Source organism: Salmo salar, chromosome 10 (assembly GCF_965601325.2).
Source record: "Salmo salar chromosome 10, fSalSal1, whole genome shotgun sequence".
Taxonomy (NCBI): domain Eukaryota; kingdom Metazoa; phylum Chordata; class Actinopteri; order Salmoniformes; family Salmonidae; genus Salmo; species Salmo salar.
In genome coordinates this window covers 15,059,902-15,086,036 of record NC_138300.1, presented here as the reverse complement: position 1 = coordinate 15,086,036, position 26,135 = coordinate 15,059,902, and the positions used below count along the sequence as shown (strand labels likewise).

At 44.8% G+C, this 26,135-nt stretch overlaps 1 protein-coding gene across 1 annotated transcript; it reads right to left on the bottom strand.

Moving 5' to 3' along the window:
• Positions 1–676: 676 nt before the first annotated feature.
• LOC106613566 (nardilysin) lies at positions 677–25,157 on the bottom strand. The gene is made up of 29 exons (XM_082956741.1): positions 25,010–25,157; positions 23,949–24,167; positions 23,452–23,713; positions 23,136–23,217; positions 22,762–22,915; positions 22,417–22,490; positions 22,056–22,151; positions 21,560–21,682; positions 21,300–21,357; positions 21,147–21,220; positions 20,973–21,042; positions 20,643–20,841; positions 20,361–20,474; positions 20,126–20,230; positions 19,782–19,905; positions 18,191–18,277; positions 17,860–17,979; positions 17,586–17,637; positions 17,312–17,462; positions 7,561–7,688; positions 7,107–7,269; positions 6,771–6,802; positions 6,155–6,293; positions 5,927–5,974; positions 4,365–4,417; positions 4,139–4,222; positions 3,487–3,694; positions 1,935–2,024; positions 677–1,734 (listed from the first exon to the last, which is right to left on the bottom strand). The coding sequence occupies exons 2-29, from the start codon at positions 24,140–24,142 to the stop codon at positions 1,498–1,500; spliced, it is 3,321 nt and encodes a 1,106-aa protein (XP_082812867.1). The 5' UTR covers positions 24,143–24,167; positions 25,010–25,157; the 3' UTR covers positions 677–1,497.
• Between the last annotated feature and the right edge of the window lie 978 nt (positions 25,158–26,135).

Below are 26,135 nucleotides of genomic sequence, written 5' to 3'. Positions count from 1 at the left end.
TAAGGACTGTGTCCAGGCACTCTGCAACAAGAACAGCCCTTAGCCATGGTATATTGGCCATATACCACATCTCCTCAAGACTTATTGCTAAAGTATAACATTTTCTAAGGAACTCCAAGACAAGGTACAAAATGGTATTTCGTGAACATCAATGGAATATTATGTTAAAGCCTACAAGAAATATGCTATGAACTTCATAAAAACTAACATGTTTGGAAATTGCGGAACATTGTAGTAATGTTTGGTGCAACCTTCGGGAATATCACAAGAACATTCTTGCAACATCCCAGGCAATTCTGGGAACTTTCAAAAGAACCAATTTTCATTTGCAGGGTAGATATTGATTGCTTTACAATTAACACCCCCCACCAAGCTTGAAGGTCCTATCCACGAGAAGACAATCCACAATGGGTCTAGAGGGTCTCGGGTAACAATAGGTTGTGCATCGTTCCATACCCACCTGATCAACTGGGGATCGAAGGAGCCAGCTTTGAGAGTTGGCATTAATCCCAGTGCTTTACATGTATTTCAGGGACAGTACAAGGTAAGTACGCTATGAAAACGTACCTCACCCATCAACAATGTTTCAGCACCAACTGTAAAATGGGCATTTAACAGAATTGGTCATCAATGCCGCATGACATCATATGAAAGAGAAGACCAAAAACACCTGAAATATCCTACATTTCACGTTTAATAAATATTTACATGTAAAGATGATAACAACAGGCTATAGATTAAAACATACCAGTCATCCAGTGGTTTTAAAGGCAGAGGTAGGGCTGAAATGTTAAACCTACAGTATACAGTAACAGTGAGGTTTTCCCTTTAGCCTCTTTACAAACACAATTACAGTTAAAACAATACCTTGAAAACAAATCAGAAACTACGTCACATACCGAACATGAATCAGGCTTACTGGTATGACAAACATACTTCACTTTTCTACGGTCAGAATCTTACAGCATGAACGGATGTTAACCCTGATGTCCATTGTTAAAATACACACAATCCTTCAATGTTAGCGGTGATGCTTCATACGATATGTGATAATAAGTTCAAAAAACAACAAAATGAAGATATGACAGATACATGATAGAACCCTCTCTTCTTTCCCACCCTCTCTGTCTGCCCTCCTGCCAGCCAGACCCGGAGTCCCTACTACTACCATTCACAGCAGAGGTGATTCCTCCGATTCAATCCATCAGGGACCGGTGAGAATAAATGGACAAGCTCTCGACCAATTTCGTTTAACACCGGCTGCTTTTGAGCCTAGCGAACTAGTGGTGATTGCAATTATTAATACTAGTGCCTGCTGCTGCTGTTATTTTATTATCTTGGATGAAAAGAGAAAGTGAAAAAGTGGGGAACGAAGAGGGAGAAAGGAGCGTTTCCCTTCTGACGACGCCACTGCACTGCGTTGTGGCCTGGATCGTTGTCCTGAGCTAATATGGCTCCCCCTGCTCCTTCATTCGCCTCCCGCTTTGCGGAAACGATTTACTTGAGGATTTTGTGGTAGGGGTAGAGGGTGAGGGAGGAGGTGAACGCGCGGATGTCGTTGATGAGCGTGGCGTCGGCCAGCATGGGCGAGGCGGGCAGGAAGGTCAGCTTGGACACTTCTCCGTAGGAGGAGGTTTTAAGGGCCTGGCCTTGGTCCTCGTCGCCCTCTGCGGGGTTCGGGCCGCAGCTGCTCTGGCCTGCCTGGTCGTTCTCCTCCTCTCCGAAGCCTACCACCTGACACAAAGAGACAGGGAGAGAGCGCGAGATTACAGTATGCTCTGGAATAGCTGAGAGTAGGATAGTGCCAATGACTGTGAATATTAAAAATGGACAAAGCGAATGAGATCCCTCTCCATTCATTCCATGGGGAATGCTCAACGCACTCCCTCTCCCTTGCACGCACGCACGCACACAGTCAAAGCTGGCAGACTTACATGCACGCTGAGTTTCTTGCTGGTGGTGTCTCTGTGCTCCATGAACCAGGACACCAGCTCTGCTTTGGTGATGAGCTTCAGAGCCTCAATCTGCAGCACAGCGGGACAGGATGACATAATGCATGAATAAACATTCCTACCCTTTCTCTCCCCCAGACGTTTCTTCCGCCCCCTCCTCCACCTAGTGCGGGAACTAGTGAGCTGAAGCAACCTGGCATGTACACTAAATATAGAAAAGTATGTGGACACACCTTCAAATTAGTGCATTTGGCTATTTCAGCCACCCTAGTTGCTGACAGGTGTATAAAATCGAGCACACAGCCATGTAATCTCCATTGATAAAACATTGACAGAAGAATGGCCTGTACTGAAGAGCTCAGTGACTTTCAACGTGGCACCGTCATAGGATGCCACCTTTCCAACAAGTGAGTCCTGCTAAAGCTGCCCAGTCAACTGTAAGTGCGGCCATGGTGAAGTGGAAACGTCTAGGAGCCGCGAAGTGTCTCAGCCGCGAAGTGATAGGCCACACAAGCTCACAGAACGGGATCGCCGAGTGCTGAAGCACGTAAAAATCATCGGTCCTCGGTTGCAATACTCATAGTGAGTGTTACAACCGTGCTTTAGCACTCACTGCCTCTGGAAGCAACGTCAACACAATAACTGTCAGAAGCTTGATGAAATGGGTTTCCATGGCCGAGCAGCCGCAAACAAGCCTAAGATCCCCATGTGCAATGCCAAGTGTCGGCTGGAGGGGCGTAAAGCTCACCGCCATTGGACTCTGGAGCAGTGGAAACACATTCTCTGGAGTGATGAATTACGCTTCACCATCTGACAATCCAATGGACAAATCTGGGTTTGGCGGATGCCAGGACAACGCTACCGGCCCGAATGTATAGTGCCAACGGTAAAGTTTGGTGGAAGAGGAATAATGGTCTGGGGCTGTTTTTCATGGTTCAGGCTAGGCTCCTTAGTTCCAGTGAAGGGAAATCTTAATGTTACAGCCTACAATGAAATTCAAGATGATTCTGTGATTCCATCTTTGTGGCAACAGTTTGGGGAAGGCCCTTTCTTGTTTTAGCATGAGAATGCCCCCATTCACAAAGTGAGGTCCATACAGAAATGGTTTGTCGAGATCAGTGTGGAACAACTTGACTGGCCTGCACAGAGCCCTGCCCAACCCCATCAAACACCTTTGGGATGAATTGTAACGCCAATTGCGAGCCAGGCCTAATTGCCCAACATCTGTGCCTGACCTCACTAATGCTCGTGGCTGAATGGAAGCAAGTCCCCGCAGCAATGTTCCAACATTGAGTGGAAAGCCTTCCCAGAATAGCGGAGGCTGTTATAGCAGAAAAGGTGGGACCAACTCCATATTAATGCCCATGATTTTGGAACGAGATTTTCGACGAGCAGGTGTCCACATACTTTTGGTCATGTAGTGTTTGATGGAGGGGTAGTGCCCCCCAGTGTCCCTGGAGGAGAGCCACCCCTGATGTCGACATTATGACAGAGTTCGAGTAAAGCATGCGGCTGTGACCGTGTACAGTCTTACCTCTCTGTTGAGGCGGTCGAAGACGTACTGCTGGGTGACCACCTCGAACCAGTTGCGGTCCACCTCCTCCCCCAGGTGCGTGTCCTCACACTCTTTGAGCTTGATGAGAGCGGTCACCTGGGTCTTGAAGGCCTCGTCCGTGAGGTTGGTCATCTTCTCCCCGAAGCTCACCAGGAACTCCTCGATCTTGGTCTCCACGTAGTCCGTGCTGGGAGGGAGAGAAAAGGACACCAGGGGCGTCAGACTGCCTCTTATTTGTATATATATAAAAAAAACGAAAGGGGATGGCATCTCCCAAAAAGAGAGTTATTTTCAATGCATCTGTGCTCTTTTTTTATACAAATCTTGCCCTTGTAATCTTTCGATAACCTTCTCAGGCTTATGAGAAGCATATTGTGAAGCTACTGTGTAATACACTTCTACTATCAACAATGCTAACCATCTGACCTGAATATGACGCTACCATCCTCCTCCTCTGAACTGCCCCTGACAAAACATCAGCAGCTGTCACTGACCCTGACGCACAGCTACAAGTTGGGTTTCCTTATGCATGTTGAATATTCCAATACATCATACATGAAATTAAATAATTGTATCGCAACAACATTTTGATCAAGTGTAGCGTAAGAGATTTACAGTGCTGGTGACTCACTTGAACTTGGTGGCCTGCGTTTCCACGGTGATGGAGAAGCCCAGGACTCCCGAAGTGTTTCTGCATGTGGGGTACACCTGATAGCTGATGGATACAAGGTCAAAGTTGAAATCAGTCAACACTGCTCTGTTAAGTAAATGGTTATTAAGTAGTAGTTACTTATTAGATATTATTACATTAGTTATTTTTTTTTTTATAGTTATGAAGGGGGGGGGGGGGGACTAACCCAAGAGTCTCCTTTGTCCTGAGGAAATCAAAGCAAGGTTCCTCCATGTGCATCTGGGAACAGAGCAGCAAAGATAGTACACCTCATTAAAGGGATAATTTGGGATTTTGGCAAATCAGATGAAGTCGTGGATACCATTTTTATGTCTCTGCATGCAGTTTGAAAGAAGTTGTTAACTAGCGTTAGCTCAGTGACTGGAAGTCTATGGTAACAGCTAGCATACCATAGACTTCCAGTCATTTTGTGAACGCTAGTTAGCATTGGCTCTCGAAACTACCTCTTACTTCCTTCATACAGGATGCAGACATAAAAATGGTATCGATGAGTTCATCTGACTCTGAGGAAGTAGATAAAGGGCGTAGCAAAATCCTGAAGTATCCCTTTAACCCATAACACCACTCACTGACTCAGGGCTCTATTTTAAAAAACCTAACGCAATGGTAAATCGAATCGCTGGCGGTAGCACTATAGGTCTGTCAGAAATATTAGTATTTATTTTCACAGCTCGAATTTTGAGCGCAATAGTTGGCAGTGGTGCGAAAGGACTAGGTTTTGATGAATAAACAAATTGTAGGTATGACGAAAACTTGGCCACTCACTGGCCAATCAAAGTGTTCCATGGATTAATACTGTACTGCATGCATTTGCCTCAAGTTCTGTATGTTATTGACGGTCTTTGCATTGTCATCAACTCCAATTCGGCTGGGGGCATGGACTATTCTCATCCTGGTCCACTGTGGATTGGTACTACAGTTTATTAAACTGCATAGGCTACAGTAACGAATAGCCTAATAGCAACAGAAAAAAATATCTAAAATATAAAACAGTACTTGCTCAACGCCTATGTTTGGATTGTCGGCAGTCAGGTCAACATTGTTGTAATTGGCTTCAATGAGTACAGCCCTCGGAAATTGTATTGTATGTGTGAAACACGTTCTCAATAAGCAAAATATAGCCTAGGCCTGTCGTTGATACTTAAATGATTCAGTCCTATAATGCAGTAAGTTAAGAGGGGTGCATCTTTGGTAACCAGACGCGCTCTCTGGCGTAGATACTTGAACAAACGAAATGAAGTACGCAGGTAGGATGTGCAGCGTATTTTCAATTCAAGGCACTCTGACGAATAGACCATTTAAACACCTTTTATGGATAGGCTACTTTGCAGGGCCAGGATTAAAAAAGACAAAGACACATTGCTGCTGGAGCAGCCTTATTAGTCTAGGCCTGGGGTAAGGGTCAAATATGGAGGGCTTGAAATGAAACGGAAAACAAGCACCTGTTTTTTAATACAACAATATTTCCAAATAGGATGGGCTGCAGGAAATTGTCACTTTGGATCTTGTGTCCTTAAGGATACATCTCAAATATTGCCACCCCTCCCACCTCAGCGCGAGCGAGCTGTTAAGACGGGTAAATTGCCGAACCTGGCGTTAAGGCTGGAAAATGCCAGTGCACCAGGTTTTACGTGACGAAATTGCAAACTAACGTGCGTTTGACACTTGCGCCACCCGAAAATAGATCCCTCAGTATTCCAGTCAGGCCTTGTTAGCTACAACACTTACCACCAGTAACTCCATCAGCGTGTGTTCTCTTAGGTTCTTCAGGCCTGACTGGACAAGGACAGAAAAAGACAGGTTATTTATCGACAGCAAAAGACCACATACACAGACATAACCATAATACACCGAACTGTAATGTTGAGCGAATGTTGGTTGAAGGTTGGGGGAAATGTTTTTTTTTTGCTTAATGTTGGGTGAAGGTTGGCTGACTGTTGGGTGAACGTTAGGTACCTGGTAGTAGACAGTAACTTCAGAGTTGGCATCTCCTTTGTTGAGGGACTTGACTTTGCACAGGTAAGGCTTCTGAGGAAGCTCCACCACTCTGAAGAGCACAGGGACCTCCACGGACAGACGCTTGAACTGCAGTTTGCTGTAGAGCGCAGAAGATTATTGCATTTACATGTTATTCATTTAGCTGACGGTCTTGTACAGAGTGACTTACAATCAGTTCATTCAACTGAAGTAGGTCATACCAACCACAAATCTCAATCATCGCAAGTAATAACAATAGTAAGTACTGTGTTGCTTGACGATAATAATAAAAGCGGGTGCTTATATTTGTCCTGTTACACACAAGTGTGTGATGTAAATGTTTTATTTTATTAATTTTTTTGCATTTGCCAACTCCCCCCGAGTCACCCCGCAGAGAGTGGGGTCACGCCCAGGGTCGCCATTTTACAGGGCCCCTGCTAAGCTCAAGGGCACAGCGACAGATTTTTTTTTTCATTCACTTTGGTCGGCTCCGGTATTTGAACCAGCAACCTTTCGGTTACTGGTCCAACGCGCTAACCTGAAGGCTACAGACCTGCTTTTCAGAGTTAAGAAAGAGAGTGAGGAGGATACTTACTCAATAAAATACTGCAGAAACTTCATTGACTCCTGTGGGCAAAGAACAATTACATAATGCCTAATAGCATGACTATTATAGCATAGGGATAGCAGCAGAATAATTAAAATGTATTACTTCACATCACCTACTTGATTAGGACAATAATTAGCATGCAAGAAAGATCTGGGATGCAAGTGCTGGGGTTAGTGCTAAACAGCTATTTTAGTCTGTCCTCTCTAGACAAGCTAAAAACAGTGTGTGTAGGTGTGTTTATGTGCATCAGACAGTGTTCGTGTGTGTTTATAAAGAGGCTTACAGTGCTAGTGAAGTGTGTGTGTGTCAGTTTGTGCTCACAGTGCTAGTGAAGTTGCCCTGCACCAGCCCCTCGGTGTAGAGCTGGGCTTTGAGGCCGCTGACAAAGGTCATGAGGTCATCCACGGTGAGGCCCTTCATGATGGCCTGGTACTTCTGGATGACCGACCAGCGACAGTGTTCCAGGATCAACAGACGCACGTCCCTGAGAGAGGGAGAGGAAAGGAAGGAGAGAGATGTAGGAGAGGGGGAGGAAGAGGGAAAAAAATGTGTTCAAATAATTCACCATCACACCAAATGTATAATTGTTACTGTTTTGAAGGTAGTGTATCACTTTACAACTCTGACTCGTGTTCCGAGAGAGAGAGATAAAAGAGAAAGACAGCTAGAGAGAGACACATAAAAAGAAAATGGGTGGGTGGAGTTGCAGAGAACGAGCAGCCAGATGCTGTATGCTATACAGGGCTGAGAAGTCAGTGTCAGAAATCCAACTCACTTCCCCAGCCTCTCTGGCTTGATGAGGATGTTGAAGTAGGTCTTCTTCAGCTGCTCCGCGAACATGTTAAACACACCGGGCTCAGCCGTGAAGTCTGCCAGGTGGTCCACTATCAAGTTCAACAGCAACTAACACAGGGACAGAGGCAGGGAGGTTGAGTTGGCAGGTCAGCTTTAGGGTTGTCTGAAGCTAGGGCACATTTGCTGAAGTGCAGAATGGGTTTATAGACGGAGTGTACAATACATTAGGAAAACCCTCCTAATATTGAGTTGCACCCCCTCACTTTTGCCCTCGGAACAGCCTCAATTTTTTGGGGTATGTACTCTACAAGGTGTCGAAAGCATTCCACAGGGATGCTGGCCCATGTTGACTCCAGTGCTTCCCACAGTTGTGTCAAGTTGGCTGGATGTCCTTTTGGTGGTGGACCTTCTTGATACACATGGGAAATGTTGGGTGTGGAAAAACTCAGCAGCGTTGCAGTTCTTGACACACTCAAACCGGTGCGCCTGGCACCTGTTACCATACCCCGTTCCAAGGCACTAAAATCTTTTGTCTTGCCCATTCACCCGTTGAATGGTACACATACACAATCCATGTCTCAAGACTTAAAAATCCTTCTTCAACCTGTCTCCTCCCTTCATCTACACTGATTGAAGTGTATTTAACAAGTGACATCAATAAGGGATCATAGCTTTCTTTCACTTGGATTCACCTGGTCAGTCCATGTCATGGAAAGAGCAGGTGTTCCTGATGTATTGTACACTCAGTGTAGACTAGGGTTGCATGAATTGGTAGAATGAGTGCAGAATAGCTGTATGTAAGTGTGTGTATACTGCATTCTCTCAACCAGCTTCATGAAGTCACCACCTGGAATGCATTTAAATTAGCAGGTGTGCCTTGTTTAAGTTATTTTGTGGAATTTCTTTCCTTCTTAATGTGTTTGAGCCAATCAGTTGTGTTGTGACAAGGCTGGGGTGGTATACAGAAGATATCCCTACTTGGTAAAAGACCAAGTCCATATTATGGCAAGAACAGCTCAAATAAGCAAAGAGAAATGACAGCATCATTACTTTAAGACATGAAGATCAGTCAATACGGAACATTTCAAGAACTTTTAAAGTTTCTTCAAGTGCAGTTGCAAAAACCATCAAGCGCTATGATGAAACTGGCTCTCATGAGGACACCCACATGAATGGAAGACCCAGAGTTACCTCTGCTGCAGAGAATATGTTCATTAGAGTTACCAGCCTCAGAAATTGCAGCCCAAATAAATGCTTCAGGGTTCAAGTAAGAGACACATCTCAACTGCGTGAATCAAGCCTTCATGGTCGAATTGCTGCAAAGAAACCACTACTGAAGGACACCAGAGAAGAAAAACTTGCTTGGGCCAAGAAACACGAGCAATGGACATTAGACCAGTGGAAATCTGTCCTTTGGTCTGATGAGTCCAAATTTGAGATTTGTGGTTCCAACCGCTGTGCCTTTGTGAGATGCAGAGTAGGTGAAAGGATGATCTCCGCATGTGTGGTTCCCACCGTGAAGCATGGAGGTGGTGTGATGGTGCTTTGCTGGTGACAATGTGATTTATTTAGAATTCAAGGTACATTCTGCAGCGATACGCCATCCCATCTGGTTTGCGCTTGGTGGAACTATCATTTGTTTTTCAACAGGACAATGACCCAACGCACCTCCAGGCAATGTAAGGGCTATTTGACCAAGAAGGAGAGTGATGGAGTACTGCATCAGATGACCTGACCTCCACAATCACCCAACCTCATCCCCATTTGAGATGGTTTGGGATGAGTTGGAATGCAGAGTGAAGGAAAAGCAGCCAACAAGTGCTCAGCATATGTGGGAACTCCTCCAAGACAGTTGGAAAAGCATTCCAGGTGAAACTGCTTGAGAGAATGCAAAGAGTGTGCAAAGCTGTAATCAAGGCAAAGGGTGGCTACTTTACAGAATCTAAAATATATTTTGATTTGATTAACACTTTTTTGGTTACTTCATTATTTCATAGTTTTGATGTCTTCACTATTATTCTACAACGTAAAATTAAAGAAAAACCCTTGAATGGTACTGTAAGTATTCAGAACCTTTGCTATGATACTAGAAATTGAGCTCAGGTGAATCCTGTTTTCATTGATCATCATTGAGATGTTTCTACCACTTGGAGTCCACCTGTGGTAAATTCAATTGATTGGACATGATTTGGAAAGGCACACACCTGTCTATATAAGGTCCCACAATTGACAGTACATGTCAGAGCAAAAACCAAGCCATGAGGTCAAAGGAATTGTCCGTAGAGCTCTGAGACAGGATTGTGTCGAGGCACAGATCTGGGGAAGGGTACCAAAAAATGTCTGGAGCATTGATGGTCCCAAAGAACACAGTGACCTCCATCATTCTTAAATGGAATAAGTTTGGAACCCCCAAGACTCCTCCTACAGCTGTCCGACTGGCCAAACTAAGCAATCGGGAGAGAAGGGCCTTGGTCAGGGAGGTGACTAGGAACCCGATAGTCACTCTGAAAGAGCTCTAGAGTTCCTCTGTGGAAATGGGAGAAACTTCCAGAAGGCCAACCATCTCTGCAGCACTCCACCAATCAGGCCTTCCTGGTAGAGTGGCCTAGACGGAAGCAACTCCTCAGTAAAAGGCACATGACAGTCTGCTTGGAGTTGGCCAAAAGGCACCCAAATACTCCCAAGACCATGAGAAACAAGATTCTCTGGTCTGATGAAACCAAGATTGAACTCTATGGCCTGATTGCCAAGCATCACGTCTGGAGGAAACCTGGCACCATCCCTACTGTGAAGCATGGCAGGCAGCATCACGCTGTAGGGATGTTTTTCCAGCAGCAGGGACTGGGAGACTAGTCAGGATCAAGGCAAAGACTAACAGAGCACAATACAGAGAGAGATCCTTGATGAAAACCTGCTCCAGAGCGCTCAGGACCACTGACTGGGGCAAAAATTAATCTTCCAACAGGACAACGACCAGTCTCTGAATGTCTTTGAGTGGCCCAGCCAGAGCCTGGACTTGAACCCGATCGAACACTCAAGTTTTTAAATACTATATCTGTTGACACATTGATGAAAATAGTCATCACCTCAACCTTCAAGCTGCATACTGGACCCTATTCCAACTAAACTACTGAAAGAGCTGCTTCCTGTGCTTAGCACTCCTATGTTGAACATAATAAACGGCTCCCTATCCACCGGATCTGTACCAAACTCACTAAAGGTGTCAGTAATAAAACCTCTCTTGAAAAAGCCAAACCTTGACCCAGAAAATATTTTTTTAAACTAAAAATAAATAAAATCGGCCTATATCGAATCTCCCATTCCTCTCAACAAATTTGGAAAAAGCTTTTGCGCAGCAACTAACTGCCTTCTTGAAGACAAACAATGTATACGAAACGCTTCAGTCTGGTTTTAGACCCCATCATAGCACTGAGACTGCACTCGTGAGGGTGGTAAATTTCCTTTTAATGCTGTCAGACCAAGGCATCTGTCCTCGTGCTCCTAGACCTTAGTGCTGCTTTTGATACCATCGATCACCACATTCTTTTGGAGAGATTGGAAACCCAAATTGGTCTACATGGACAAGTTCTGACCTGGTTTAGATCTTATCTGTCGGAAAGATATTAGTTTGTCTCTGTGGATGGTTTGCCATCTGACAAATCAACTGAACATTTTGGTGTTGCTCAAGGTTCCGTTTTAGGACCACTATTGTTTTCACTATATATATTCTACCTCTTGGTGATGTCATTCGGAAACATAATGTTAACTTTCACTGCTATGCGGACGATACCCAGCTGTACATTTCGATGAAACATGGTGAAGCCCCAAAATTGCCCTCCCTGGAAGCCTGTGTTTCAGACATAAGTAATTGGATGGCGGCAAATGTTTTACTTTTAAACTCAGACAAAACAGAGACGCTAGTTCTAGGTCCCAAGGAACAAAGAGGTCTTCTGTTGGATCTGACAATTAATCTTGATGGTTGTTCAATCGTCTCAAATAAAATTGAAGGACCTCGGCGTTACTCTGGACCCTGATCTCTCTTTTGACGAACATATCAAGACTGTTTCAAGGACAGCTTTTTTCCATCTACGTAACATTGCAAAAATCCAAAACTATGTCCAAAAATGCATCCATGCTTTTGTCACTTCTAGATTAGACTACTGCAATGCTCTACTTTCCAGCTACCTGGATAAAGCACTAAATAAACTTCAGTTAGTGATAAACCCGGCTGCTAGAATCTTGACTAGAACACACAAATTTGATAATATTACTCCAGTGCTAGCCTACACTGGCTTCCTGTTAAGGAAACAGATGGAGGCAGGGCTTTCTCCTATAGAGCAACATTTTTATGGAATGGTCTGCCTATCCATGTGAGAGACGCAGACTCGGTCTCAACCTTTAAGTCTTTATTGAAGACTCATCTCTTCAGTAGGTCTGATGATTGAGTGTAGTCTGGCCCAGGGGTGTGAGGGAGAACGGAAAGGCACTGGAGCAACGAACCTCCCTTGCTGTCTGCCTGGCTGGTTCCCCTCTCTCCACTGGGATTCTCTCCCTCTAAACCTATTACGGGGGCTGAGTCACTGGCTTACTGGTGCTCTTCCATGCCGTCCCTAGGAGGGGTGTGTCACTTGAGTGGGTTGAGTCACTGACGTGATCTTCCTGTCCGGGTTGGCGCCCTCCTCGGGTTCGTGCCGTGGGGGAGATCTTCGTGGGCTATACTTGGCCTTGTCTCAGGGTAGAAAGTTGGTGGTTGAAGATATCCCTCTAGTGGTGTGGGGGCTGTACTTTGGCAAAGTGGGTGGGGTTATATCCTGCCTGGTTGGCCCTGTCCGGGGGTATCGTCAGACGGGGCCACAGTGTCTCCCGACCCCTCTCCCGGCTCAGCCTCCAGTATTTATGCTGCAGTAGTTTATGTGTCGGGGGCTGGGGTCAGTATGTTATATCTGGAGTATTTCTCCTGTCTCCGTGTGAGTTTAAGTAGCTCCCTCTAATTCTCTCTCTTCTCTCGGAGGACCTGAGCCCTAGGACCATGCCTCAGGACAACCTGGCCTGATGACTCCTTGCTATCCCCAGTCCACCTGGTCATGCCGCTGCTCCAGTTTCAACTGTTCTGCCTGCGGCTATGGAACCCTGATCTGCTCACCGGACGTGCTACCTTGTCCCGGAACTTCTGTTTTCGACTCCCTCTCTCTCTACTGCACCCGCTGTCTCTAACTCTGAACGATCGGCTATGAAAAGCCAACTGACATTTAGTCCCGAGGTGCTTACCTGTCGCACCCTCTACAACTACTGTGATTATTATTTGACCCTGCTGGTCATCTATGAACATTTGAACATCTTGGCCATGTACTGTTATAATCTCCAACCTGATAAAGCCTGACAGAGTTTCAGAGGATCTGCAGAGAAGATTGGTAGAAACTCATCAAATACAGGCGTGCTAAGCTTGTATCGTCATACCCAAGAAGAATCGTGGCTGTAATCGCTGCCAAAGGTGCTTCAACAACTGAGTAAAGGGATCGAATACTTATGTAAATGTGATATTTCCATTTTTTTTAAAGCAAAAAAAAAATCTAAAATACTGTTTTTGCTTTGTCATTATGGGGTATTGTGTGTAGATGGATGAGGGGAAAAAACAATTTAATCAATTTTAAAATAAGGAAGTAACATAAAATGTGGAAAAAGTAAAGGGGTCTGAATACTTTCCAAAGGCACTGTATGTACAGTATGTATGATACCACAACACCCCTCAAGGAACTTCACTGGACTCTATGTAAACTGGAAACCATATATCCTGAGGCTGCATTTACTGTAGCTGGGGATTTTAACAAAGCAAATTTGAGAACAAGGCTACCTAAATTCTATCAGCATATTGATTGCAGCACTCACGCAGGCAATACACCGGACCACTACTACTCTAACTTCCACGATGCATAAAAAGCTTGCCCTCCCGTCGGCAAATCCGACCATGACTCCATCTTGCTCCTATCGTCCTATAGGCAGAAACTCAAAACAGGATGTACCCGTGACTAGAACCATTAAACGCTGGTCTGACCAATCAGAATCCACGATTCAAGATTGTTTTGATCACGCGGACTGAGAAACGTTCCGGGCAGCCTCAGAGAATAACATCGATCTATAGGCTGACTCGGTGATTGAGTTTATAAAGGAAGTGCATTGGAGATGTTGTACCCACTGTGACTATTAAAACCTACCCTAACCAAAAACCATGGATGGATGGCGGTATTCACGGAAAACTGAAGGCGCAAAACCACCACATTTAACCATGGAAAGAGGACTGGGAATATGGCCGAATACAAACAGTGTAGTTATTCCCTCCGCAACGCAATCAAACAAGCAAAATGTCAGTATAGGGACAAAGTGGAGTCGCAATTCAACGGCTCAGACACGAGACGTATGTGGCAGGGTGTACAGGAAATCACGGACTACAAAAAGAAAACCAACCACGTCACAGACACCGACGTACTGCTTCCAGACAAACTAAACATCTTCTTTGCCCGCTTTGAGGATAATACAGTTCCACCGACGCGGCCTGCTAACAAGGACTGTGCCCCCCCTCCTTCTCTGTGGCTGAAGTGAGCAAGACATTTAAATGTGTTAACCCTCGCAAGGCTGCTGGCCCAGACGGCATCCCTAGCCGCGTCCTCAGCGCATGAGCAGACCAGCTGGCTGATGTGTTTACGAACATATTCAATCACTCCTTATCCCAGTCTGCTGCCCCCACATGCTTCAAGATGGCCACCATTGTTCCTGTTCCCAAGAAGGCAAAGAAAACTGAACTAAATGACTACCGCCCCGTAGCACTCACTTCTATCATCATGAAGTGCTTTGAGAGACTAGTCAAGGAACATATCACCTCCACCTTACCGGCCACCCTAGACCCACTTCAGTTTGCATACCGCCCAACAGGTCCACAGACGATGCAATCGCCATCACGCTGGACAATGCCCTATCCCATCTGGACAAGAGGAATGTAAAAATGATGTTTATTGACTACAGCTCAGCATTCAACACCATAGTTTGCAGATGACAACAATAGTGGGCTTGATTACCAACAACGAGACAGCCTACAGGGAGGAGGTGAGGGCACTGGGAGTGTGGTGTCAGGAAAACAAACTCTCACTCAACGTCAACAAAACAAAGGAGATGATCGTGGACTTCAAGAAAAAGCAGAGGGAGCACCCCCCATCCACATCGAAGGGACAGTAGTGGAGAAGGTGGAAAGTTTTAAAGTTCCTCGGCGTACACATCACAGACAAACTGAAATGGTCCACCGACACAGACGGCGTGGTGAAGAAGGCAGAGCAGCGCCTCTTCAACCTCAGGAGGCTGAAGAAATTTGGCTTGTCACCTAAAACCCTGACAAACTTTTACAGATGCACAATTGAGAGCATCCTGTCGGGCTGCATCACCACCTGGTACGGCAACTGCACCGCCCTCAACCGCAAGGCTCTCCAGAGGGTGGTGCAGTCTGCACAATGCATCACGGGGGGCAAACTACCTGCACCCGATGTCACAGGAAGGCCAAAAAGATCATCAAGGACAACAACCACCCGAGCCACTGCCTGTTCACCCAGCTACCATCCAGAAGGCGAGGTCAGTACAGGTGCATCAAAGCTGTGACCGAGAGAATGATAAACAGCTTCTATCTCAAGGCCATCAGACTGCTAAACAGCCATCACTAACTCAGAGAGGCTGCTGCCTACATAGAGACTCACTCGTCACTTTAAACAATTCCACTTTAATAATGTTTACATATCTTACATTACTCATCTCATATGTATATACTCTATCTTATACCATCTATTGCATCTTGCCTATGCCACTCGGCCACCTCTCATCCATATATTTATATGTACATATTCTTATTCCATCCCTTCAGATTTGTGTGTATTAGGTAGTTGTTGGGGAATTGTTAGATTACTTGTTAGATATTACTGCACTGTTGGAACTAGAAGCACAAGCATTTCGCTACACTCGCATTAACATCTGCTAACCATGTGTATGTAACCAATAATATTTGATTTGAAATTTCATTTGATATGTATGTACAGTTGAAGTCGGAAGTTAACATACACTTAGGTTGGAGTCATTAAAACTTGTTCTTCAACCACTCCAAAGTTCTTGTTAAAAAACTATAGTTTTGGCAAGTCGGGTAACACATCTACTTTGTGCATGACACAAGTAATGTTTCCAACAATTGTTTACAGACAGATTATTTCACTTATAATTCACTGTGTCACAATTCTAGTGGGTCAGAAGTTTACATACACTAAGTTGACTGTGCCTTTAAACAGCTTGGAAAATTCCAGAAAATGATGTCATGGCTTTAGAAGCTTCTGATAGGCTAATTGACATCATTTGAGTCAATTGGAGGTGTACCTGTGGATGTATTGCAAAGCCTACCTTCAAACTCAGTGCCTCTTTGCTTGACATCATGAGAAAATCAAAAGAAATCAGCCAAGACCTCAGAAAAAAAATTGTAGACCTCCACAAATCTGGTTAATCATTGGCAGTCAATGTCCAAATGCCTGAAGGTACCACGTTCATCTGTACAAATAACAGTACATAAGTATAAACACCATGGGACCACGCAGCCGTCATACCGCTCAGAAAGAAGAAGCGTTCTGTCTCCTAGAGATGAACGTACTTTGGTGCGAAAAGTGCAAATCAATCCCAGAACAACAGCAAAGGACCTTGTGAAGATGCTGGAGGAAACAGGTACAAAAGTATCTATATCCACAGTAAAACAAGTCCTATATCGACATAACCTGAAAGGCCGCTCAGCAAGGAAGAAGCCACTGCTCCAAAACCGCAATAAAAAAGCCAGACTACGGTTTGCAACTGCACATGGGGACAAAGATCGTACTTTTTGGAGAAATGTCCTCTGGTCTGATGAAACAAAAATAGAACTGTTTGGCCATAATGACAATCGTTATGTTTGGAGGAAAAAGGGGGAGGCTTGCAAGCCGAAGAACACCATCCCAACCGTGAAGCACGGGGGTGGCAGCATCATGTTGTGGGGGTGCTTTGCTGCAGGAGGGGCTGGTGCACTTCACAAAATAGATGGCATCATGAGGCAGGAAAATTATGTGGATATATTGAAGCAACATCTCAAGACATCAGTCAGGAAGTTAAAGCTTGGTCGCAAATGGGTCTTCCAAATGGACAAGCATACTTCCAAAGTTGTGGCAAAATGGCTTAAGGACAACAAAGTCAAGGTATTGGAGTGGCCATCACAAAGCTCTGACCTCAATCCTATAGAAAATGTGTGGGCAGAACTGAAAACATGTGTGCGAGCGAGGAGGCCTACAAACCTGACTCAGTTACACCAGCTCTGTCAGGAGGAATGGGACAAAATTCACCCAACTTATTGTGGGAAGCTTGTGGAGGCTATCCGAAACGTTTGACCCAAGATAAACTATTTAAAGGCAATGCTACCAAATACTAATTGAGTGTATGTACATTTCTGACCCACTGGGAATGTGATGAAAGAAAAGCTGAAATAAATAATTCTCTCTACTATTATTCTGACATTTCACATTCTTAAAATAACGTGGTGATCCTAACAGACCTAAGACAGGGAATTTTTACTAGGATTAAATGTCAGGAATTGTGAAAAACTGAGTTTAAATGTCTTTGGTTAAGGTGTATGTAAACTTCCGACTTCAACTGTATGCATGTATGGATGTATGCATGCATGCGAGACTCACAGGCAGCTTGTGGTTGAAGCCCTTGACCCTGATGACGAGGCCGTGCTCCCCGGCAATCAGTTTGTACTCCAGTTGGGCCACATCAGCCTCGTAGGCTGGCTCTGCCAGGTTATGGGCCAAGATGTTCACAAAGACATCAAACAGCACCAGGCTACAGGGGCACAATACATAGCCATTTAGAAACCACCTCTAGAACTTTTGCAGCTAGGAGTGATTGTGAATAGCAATCAAAAGCAAAGATTTAGTAAGAAATTGATTCATATAAAATACTAACTTCTCTGGAGATTTCTGAATCATTGGGGAGAGGAGGTTGAAACGGACATAAGCTAACAGAAGAAAGAAAATAGGGAAGGTATTAAATCACAAGAACATTATGTCATCTGACATGTGTTAAATAGCTTAGTAGCTACTAACATTTCTGTCTTACACATATTGAAACAGAGTAAATCACGTCACTACAATTCCCTTGGGTTATACATTACCAAAGTAAGCCAATAAACACACACTCCAATAAACAAACACACACACACACACACACACACACACACCTTTAGGTATCTTGAACTTATTGTCCTTTTTGAACCAGAGACAGCCCCTCTCATTGTTCACTATCCGCACCGGGACTTCTGTGTCTGGACAGTCCGATGGTTTCAGGGTGAAATCCGTTGCTATGGAAACAAAGGAAAAGGATAAACGCCTATTGTCTGTGTCAATCCCAGTATTTATTTATGTTTGATTAAAAAAAAACATTCACACACACACACAAAAAAAAAGATAGGACTATGGCCCCCCAAAAATTGTACACATCAATAGACTGAAAAGTGAATATTGTAGAGTCAATATGATTGGCACACAACAATGTCCACCATCTGTACTGACCAATGAACTTGTTTTCAGCAGGCAGGTGGAGGTCGGGGTTGAGGTCAAAGTCTCCGGCCCAGCGCTGTGCCCACTCCTCTGGGAGGTCTACCAGTACAGAACAGGACACTCAGTCAGTCACAGACCAACACAACACAATAACATCACACACCAACGTATCATGTCACGAAAGAAGCTGCTGAATATACGGCCACCGAGTATGTGTTTTTGCTTTGTCATTATGGGGTATTGTGTGCAGATTTCAGGGGAAAAAACGATTTAATCAATTTTAAAATAAGGCTGTAATGTAACAAAACGTGGAAAAAGTCAAGAGGTCTGAATACTTTCCAAATGCACTGTAAGCCTACTTTGTAGTTAACATTTAATTTAGAAGGTTTAGGGAAAAGTCTGTCTACCCAGAAGACGGTTATCTTTAAAGCTAACTGGCAACGTGCGCACCACACAGACAGGGGCAATATTGCTGGAAATGAATTGGCAGATAGCGTAACATTTGGCTTTTTATGCCAATTGTGGCTAACCAGGTGTGGGATAACGTCAATGTGAATTTAATTGGATCTTGAGGTGTCTGTGACGTGTGAGATTTGTTTACGGTAGTTTGTGGTGGAACAAGTGAAGAAAAAAAAAACCACATGCACTTTTAGAATTGTTTGGCGAGCTACTCATAGTTGGAACTGGAAGCTCGCGATTGACCTGTTGCAGAACCCCCTGCTCTAGGATGGTGTTATATACCAAGCTAACATATAAATTGTTTAAGGATGTTCATACAATGGAGCATTTAGCCATTTGATAGGACCCCTGGAGGTAAACATGCCTGGGTGAGCAGAAATAATAACAGCAAGCATAGGCATGGATCACAACATAACGCAGACGTTGTCAGCAATGGAATAATTATACAGACAAAGTAGGTCTAATAAACAACGCCAAGGAGACAGATAAAAGCGTCCGTATGGCCTCAGCAAAGTCTACAGAAAATACCTTGACTGAACAACAATGACTAGCTACGGATTCTGACTCATACATGTTGGTAGAAGGGGAGACTTGTGCCCTGAGACGAGTGGCGGTGCGAGTGTCTGTCTGGGGAAATGAAAGCCGAGGGAGAAGCGGCTTGTTCTGATCCAATCGTTGCAGCAGGCTCAACCGATACCCCGCCTGTTTCTTAACAGACAGAAGAACTAGCCAATAGTTATTTTGAGAACACAGCGCTTCACTCGGTTTGAGTGAAAGAGAGATGCGTGCTGGCAGATGAAAATTACTTTATTCTGATCGCGGAAAATAAAATAAAAATACTTGTGTCATAATCGTATTTGGAAAAATCTCCAAATCCTTTACGATACTCGTTTTGTCAGAGTATTCGGCACATCCCTACAGCACTGTAAGAAGAATCATATAAAAGGTAATATCTTGTTATGACAATAACAGCTATTGTAGTTCCAATTCAGCCAATCTCACTTTAAGCAAATCCTGGGCCGGTATTCACAGTGTCTCAGAGTAGTGCAGATCTAGGATCAGATTTGCCTTTTAGATCAAAATGAATGGAAAAGCGGCACCTGATCCTAGATCAGCACTCCTAATCAGAGACACTTGCTCTTACCCTCAATGCTGTAGTTGGTGCCGAACCACTTCTCCTTGTGGGCGCAGTGGCCCTCGTGCTCCGGGGACAGCAGTAGCAGGTTGGCCCTCTCTGGGGTAAGCAGGGCCAGGGCCAAGGAGATCACCTGTAGAGGACAGACACACATGCACACACTTCAATGAAGAATACAGTTGCGTGCATTCCAGTTACAGTACAGGCTTTGGTATGGGCAATTGTTCTGACAATACTGTGGGGTGACCTAACTTTTTAGGGCCTGCAAAAGTACAAAGAGTGTCCGGAAATTAGCCATTACAGATTAACTAGGAATGATCCAATGTCTACTTGGTGAGACAGACAGACAGTACCTCTGGGTTGTACTCAAACATGAGCTGGTCTCCAGTCAGGAAGTCCTCTTTGGGGAAGAGCTGCATGTTCTCACAGATGTTCTCCACATACTCTATGGGGTCGGTCTGTGGTGGGACAGAAGTTCGTACAGAGCCCTCACTCACTTATGACATGCTTATGACGCGTTATGTCATGGCAGTGACAGCTTAAAGTCAGCTTCGTGACAGAGGGTTAGACCGGGAAGTGTGACTGTACCTGCTCCTGGTAGTGGAACTCATTGGCTTCGATCTTCTGGATTTCTTCATAGATCCTCTGCTGTGGACCCAGAGTCTGCAGCATCTTCATATACTGGAACACTAGATGAACCACCTGTCCAGGGAAAACGGCTGCACTTTACATCCAGACTGTGTGTGTCATCACACATGGGCATGTATGAGTTTTTGCACAGTGTGTGTGTGTGTCATCACACATTGGCACGTGTGTGTGTTTATGTGTTTTTGCATGTGTGTGGGTGTGTGTGTGTGTGCGCCAGTTGACCTGATGAAAGTTCTGGAATCCTTCATCAGTGAGCGTGATAGATATGGAGAAAATGGAGTAGGTGGTGTTCTGGTCAAAGCCTGTCTCACTGTTCCCTCCAAACAGAGCCAGGGCCCAGCACTTCTTCCGGAGCAAGGATAGGATGCTGCCGGCGCCTTCGTGCCCAATCAACCAGGAGATGTAGTGCAGGGGCTTCACCCTACATGGAGACACCAAGACAAACCAAGCAGTTTGTATGGAGCGCAGGATTACTGTGAGGTGGAAATATTTGCTAAATTGATCTTTGAAAAGGTTCAACAAGTGAGGGTGCCATCGTTGAGGGGGGCTTACCTGTACTGCTTGCCCTGAGGAGGTAACGCCCAGGTGACTGTGAGAGCATGCACCTTCCTCACAGGAACAACTGCCACACACACACACGATTGAAATTGAGGAATTGGTATAGTCAGTAAGTAAGCACAGGTTGATAAAATGACATGTATGAATGTTAGTTTATAGCCTGTGTACTTCTGTAGAGCTTGTTGAAGGTTGGTGTGTCAAACGGGTCCTGGAGGTCAGAGAAGTCAGGTCTCGGTTGAGCGCTGCAAAAAAAGTGACGGAGTGAGCGAGCGAGCGAGCGCGAGTATGTTTGACAGCATGCATGTGGCCGTGTGCACTTACTTGTTGGGCACCTTGCTGAAGACCTCTCTAACCCATTCCTCCAGTGTGTTCAATGTCTCTGATGGACAAACAAGGACAGTTGAGTCAAGTTTACGTCAACAGATCGACTACAATCGTCATTCATTTCAGTAGACGGACCGCAATCCCCATTCACTTCAGTAGACCGACTACAATCCCCATTCACTTCAGTAGACTGACTACAATCCCCATTCACTTCAGTGGAGTAGGGATCCTTTGTGTCTGGCCGGGTGGCTAGCTACCTTTGGACTGCACTGTGAGGGTCATGTAGTGAGCAGAGTAGTATCTCTTCCAGAAGTCTCGGAGACGCTGGGAGGTGTTGATCTGCTTCTCTCTGGGCTCGTGCTTCAGTGTCTGAGCATTTCCTGGGGGAGACCGAGGACAGGGACATATCCGTTATTACACCTTCAATGAACGTTTTAAAACACAGTTATTTCAGTCATTCAAGTTATTACACTGTTATTCAGCATTATTAACCGCGCAGATAGACATTACCATCCTAAAGCATGTAATAAAAGCTCACCGTGTACATATTTAAAAGGCAGACATCACTTGACGATCACAGAGACATTTACAAGCAGGAAGGTGCAAATGAAAATACATCCAACTATTTGTTTTACAAGCAGGATAAAGTACAATTAGAATGTTTGTCGAACAACGGAAGCCTTTGGTACCTGGGTAGCATTTGCGATGGAGGAGAGATAATTGGGAAATGACAGCCAATGCGTGTATCCTTACCCCAGCAGAACTTGCCCATGGGGTGCTTGGGCCTGGCCAGGCTTCCGAACAGCATCTCCTTGCGGTGGGAGTCTGATGGACGAGCCAGTTGGTACTCTGCACATCAAAGGGAGAGGCATGGACAATCCATTAGAGGAGAGAGTGGGAACTGTGACTGAGGCTGGGGCATGGAAAAAGCCTGTGGTATTCAACATTGGAAGGGTCTCAGTTGTCTACACTGGTCTCCCTTCGTCGTGAGTCCTTCACTCATGCTGACCAGCTGTGTGAAACCAATCTGAGCAGATGAAGGAGAAAGGGGGAGGAGGCTTCTTTAGACTATTGAGACGCGGCCGTGGTTTCCTCTAACTATTCCCCGACTCACCACTGTCCACTGCTTCCACCTCTCTGTCGATGGCGTCCTCGATCATCAGCGGGCAGATGAAGAACTGGGCCCATCTGGGGAATGGGAGAGATCATCCAATGACAAACTGCACACCTGGGTCGTATTCATTAGGCACGAAACGGAAGGACACCTATTTAAACAGAGAGTAAACTTGTCCAATAATAAATACTTATTTTAATTTTCCATTGCAAAACTTTTTGAACAGTGTGCACTATTGTAAACGACCCTGGACAAGTTAGATTTAGGACCACTTTTGAGGCATGAAAACAGCTAACAAAATGTTGGTTTGGGGCTGAACTGTTCCTTTAAGGCTGCTTGGCTCACCTGTCGAGAGCCTCACGGAAGTACTTCCTCTGGACGTCAAACTGAAAGATGGTCCGCTCACAGTCGGTGGAGGCATTGTCGCTTCCGCCGTGCTTCTTCAGGAAGGCATCGAAGCCGTTCTCAGCGGGGTACTTCTCACTGCCCATGAACACCACTGAGAGAAGAGAGGAAGAGCGGAAAAGAGTGAGGGAGCGAGAGAGAGAGAGAGTGCAAAAAGAGTCAAGAGATTAGAGGGAAGACCAGGTAAAGAAATAGAGAGAAAGACAGACAGACGTGTTGTTTAGAGGTAGTGTTCCAATGTAGTGTTCAATTGAGAATGTGCATCATCTTCTATAGCACTACAATACATAAGGTCCCCTGTTAAAAGCACTCACTGTGCTCAAGGAAATGGGCCAGGCCTGGAAGGTCCTCCGGGTCACTGAAGCTCCCCACACTGATACAGAGAGCAGCTGCAGACTGGGAGACACGGGAGGGATGAGTAAACACATTAAAAAACACACATCATGCACGAACATGCAAGTATGCACACCTTTTCAGTTCATAAATTCCATCAGTCCCCACACTTTATCACACTATCCCTAGAGTGAACTAGCTGACTGCATAGCACCCTTGTGGCTATGCTCCCTCTGTGAGCTGTTGGATCAGTCATCTGAAAGCATTAGCCTAATATTGTGCTATAGGGAAACCAACCTGTTTCTCTGAACTCCCCTTCTTCTGTTTCCCTTCTTGCTCCTCATCTAGCTCCTCAAAGTCACTGTCGTGCTCTTCTTCCGCATCCTCGTCCTCCTCTTCTGTGCCCTCCCCTGAATCCCCCTCTTCTTCCGCTTCCTCTCCACCTCCTGATGCGCCATCCTCTTCCTCCTCCTCCTCCTCTCTGCAGGCGTCCTTGCCGTCTGCCCCGCTAAAGTCTGAGATGAGGAGAACTCTCAGGCCATTGGTCAGCTCGATATACCTTCAGAGCGAGTAAAATAAATTAACATGATAAGCCAGTTCTATTTCAGTGAAACTGAAAACATCACAACCTGGGACGGGTAGAGAAATTCGCACGCACTCTGATGATGCAGCTATTAATCTCGGTTAACCCAGAACTAGTGTTGCGTAATTGGTCAGCTGCTCAATTAAGTTCTGGGTCCATACGCGGGCTATATCTGAATTTAGAAATGTTCTTTATTTCAAGTTGATCTTACCTGTACTTCTTAGGATCGCTGGGTGACTTGTTGATCTGGAGGTCTCCCTGGTCTTCATCAACTCCTACCCCTCCATCCCCAGAAGCCAGGTCCCTGGGCTCGGCTTGGGGTGGCGGCGGCTCACCGTGGTCTGGTGCAGAAACCTGCCCAGGGCCGCCTGCTGCAGAATTATTCACTTTACTCGTCTGAGGCATTCTCTCAGGAGCTGCAGGTTTCTCACTGCAATTGCACAACATGAAAACCCTCAGATAGTGCAGCATTTGAGCATAAAGAGTTAAGAATGTGTGAAATTGAGCACGCAGCCGAAATCAACTCTTAGCCCCCACCCACTCATTCCTATAGATCTGAGAAGATCAGACCTGTTTAAAGGATTTTAAGGGGGGGTTCGCCACATTGCCTACACCTTTCCAACCCCTTCAGATCTAATAGATAGGGGCAGTTGGGAATCAGGAGGGAACTGTGACAGTAGTTAGTTAGCAGGTCTGATGCTGAAATGTGGTGGCCAGACTAATCGCATTGTAGCTAAACAAGATCAGCAATTATGTCGTTACGCTGGCTAGTGTTTGTGGCTACATCATGCCCTGGCTGACTAGCTAGCTACCTTAACTAACTATTTGCAACGTCAAAGAGTAGTGGAAGATTCGGAAGATAGCTAGCTAACGTAAAACGTTAGTACCACACGCTGACATGATGAAGCGGATAAGACACATTAGTTCAGTGTCACGTATGCACAAAAAAGGGGTATCAACAGCCAGGGTCTGTTACTTTCTAGCTAGCTACGTCACTGTCAATGCAGGTCATCAGTCAAAACCCAAAATTGCCAAAAAAATTAAACAAAATACTAAATTGCAGACAGCGGGAGCTAGCTAGCTAGCTAGCTAAGAGTTAGCATGACGACTTTCAGTAATCCCATCCGGCTATCGATAGCAGCCAGACCGCCATTGAAATGTCGGATTTTGAATACAAAAACTGCTCTGTATCAACGTGTATAACACAATACCACTAGCTAATAAAAACATCAAATATTGGCTATTATGCACAGCATTTGTAAATGTACTTACCTTTTTTTTTCTTCTAAATAATGAAAGTTATCTAGCACTCGTCTCGACAACCTAACCCACTACCCAATCGTGTGCATGCCGCGATATGATTCGCTGGAAACAACGCACAGAGCAACAACGGAAAATCTGATTGCTTCAAACAGAAAATATATTTTACGACACACAGTAATGGTCGCTTGTTAGACCGGTGCAAAACATTTCAGCGAAGAAAAAAAACACACACGGCTGAGCAGGATTATGCGCAGGTAAAGTGTGTGTGTGTGTGTGTGTGTGCGTGTGTGTTTCACAAATCTTCACATACTCTGGATGGGATTATCAGCAATTGCATGAACGGATTTCATCCACATGCATGATTGATCCGCGATATGCCCTGAAGCATACTCACCACAATTTTCCGCAACACCACCAATTCATGATTATTTTTCAGGTGTGATATGACGGGGAGAATTGAAATAGACAAGAAAAATGTCACTTCACCCGCTTGACATTGATCTTTGTCTGTCTGACAATCAGAAAACAATCTGAAATATCAGTGATGATTCGGTCCTAAGAATAAGAATTCTATTGTGATGATTCTGTCCATATAATTAGAATGATTCATTCTAATTCTATGATTCTGTCATTGAATAAATACATGTATAAACTGGGTGGTTCGAGCCCTGAATTCTGATTGGCTGACAGCCGTGGCATATTTAAGATCCAAGGAGGTGTGGTACATTGCCAATATACCACGACAAAGGGCTGTTCTTATGCAGGATGTAACGCGGACTGCCTGGATACAGACCTTAGCCGTGGTATATCAGCCATATACCACAAACCCCCGAGGTGCCTTATTGCTATTTTAAACTGGTTACCAACGTGGCGCAGACAGAGAGGGCCACCTCGCTTCTAGTCCTTAGGAAACATTTCAGTATTTTGTTTTTTTTATGTATTATTTCTTACATTGTTAGCCCAGAAAATCTTAAGTGTTATTACATACAGCCCAAAAACATTTTTTTCTCATCCATATATTTATATGTAAATATTCTTATTACATTCCTTTACTTAGATTTGTGTGTATTAGGTCGTTTTTGTGGAATTGTTAGATTACTTGTTAGATATTGCTGCACTGTCGGAACTAGAAGCA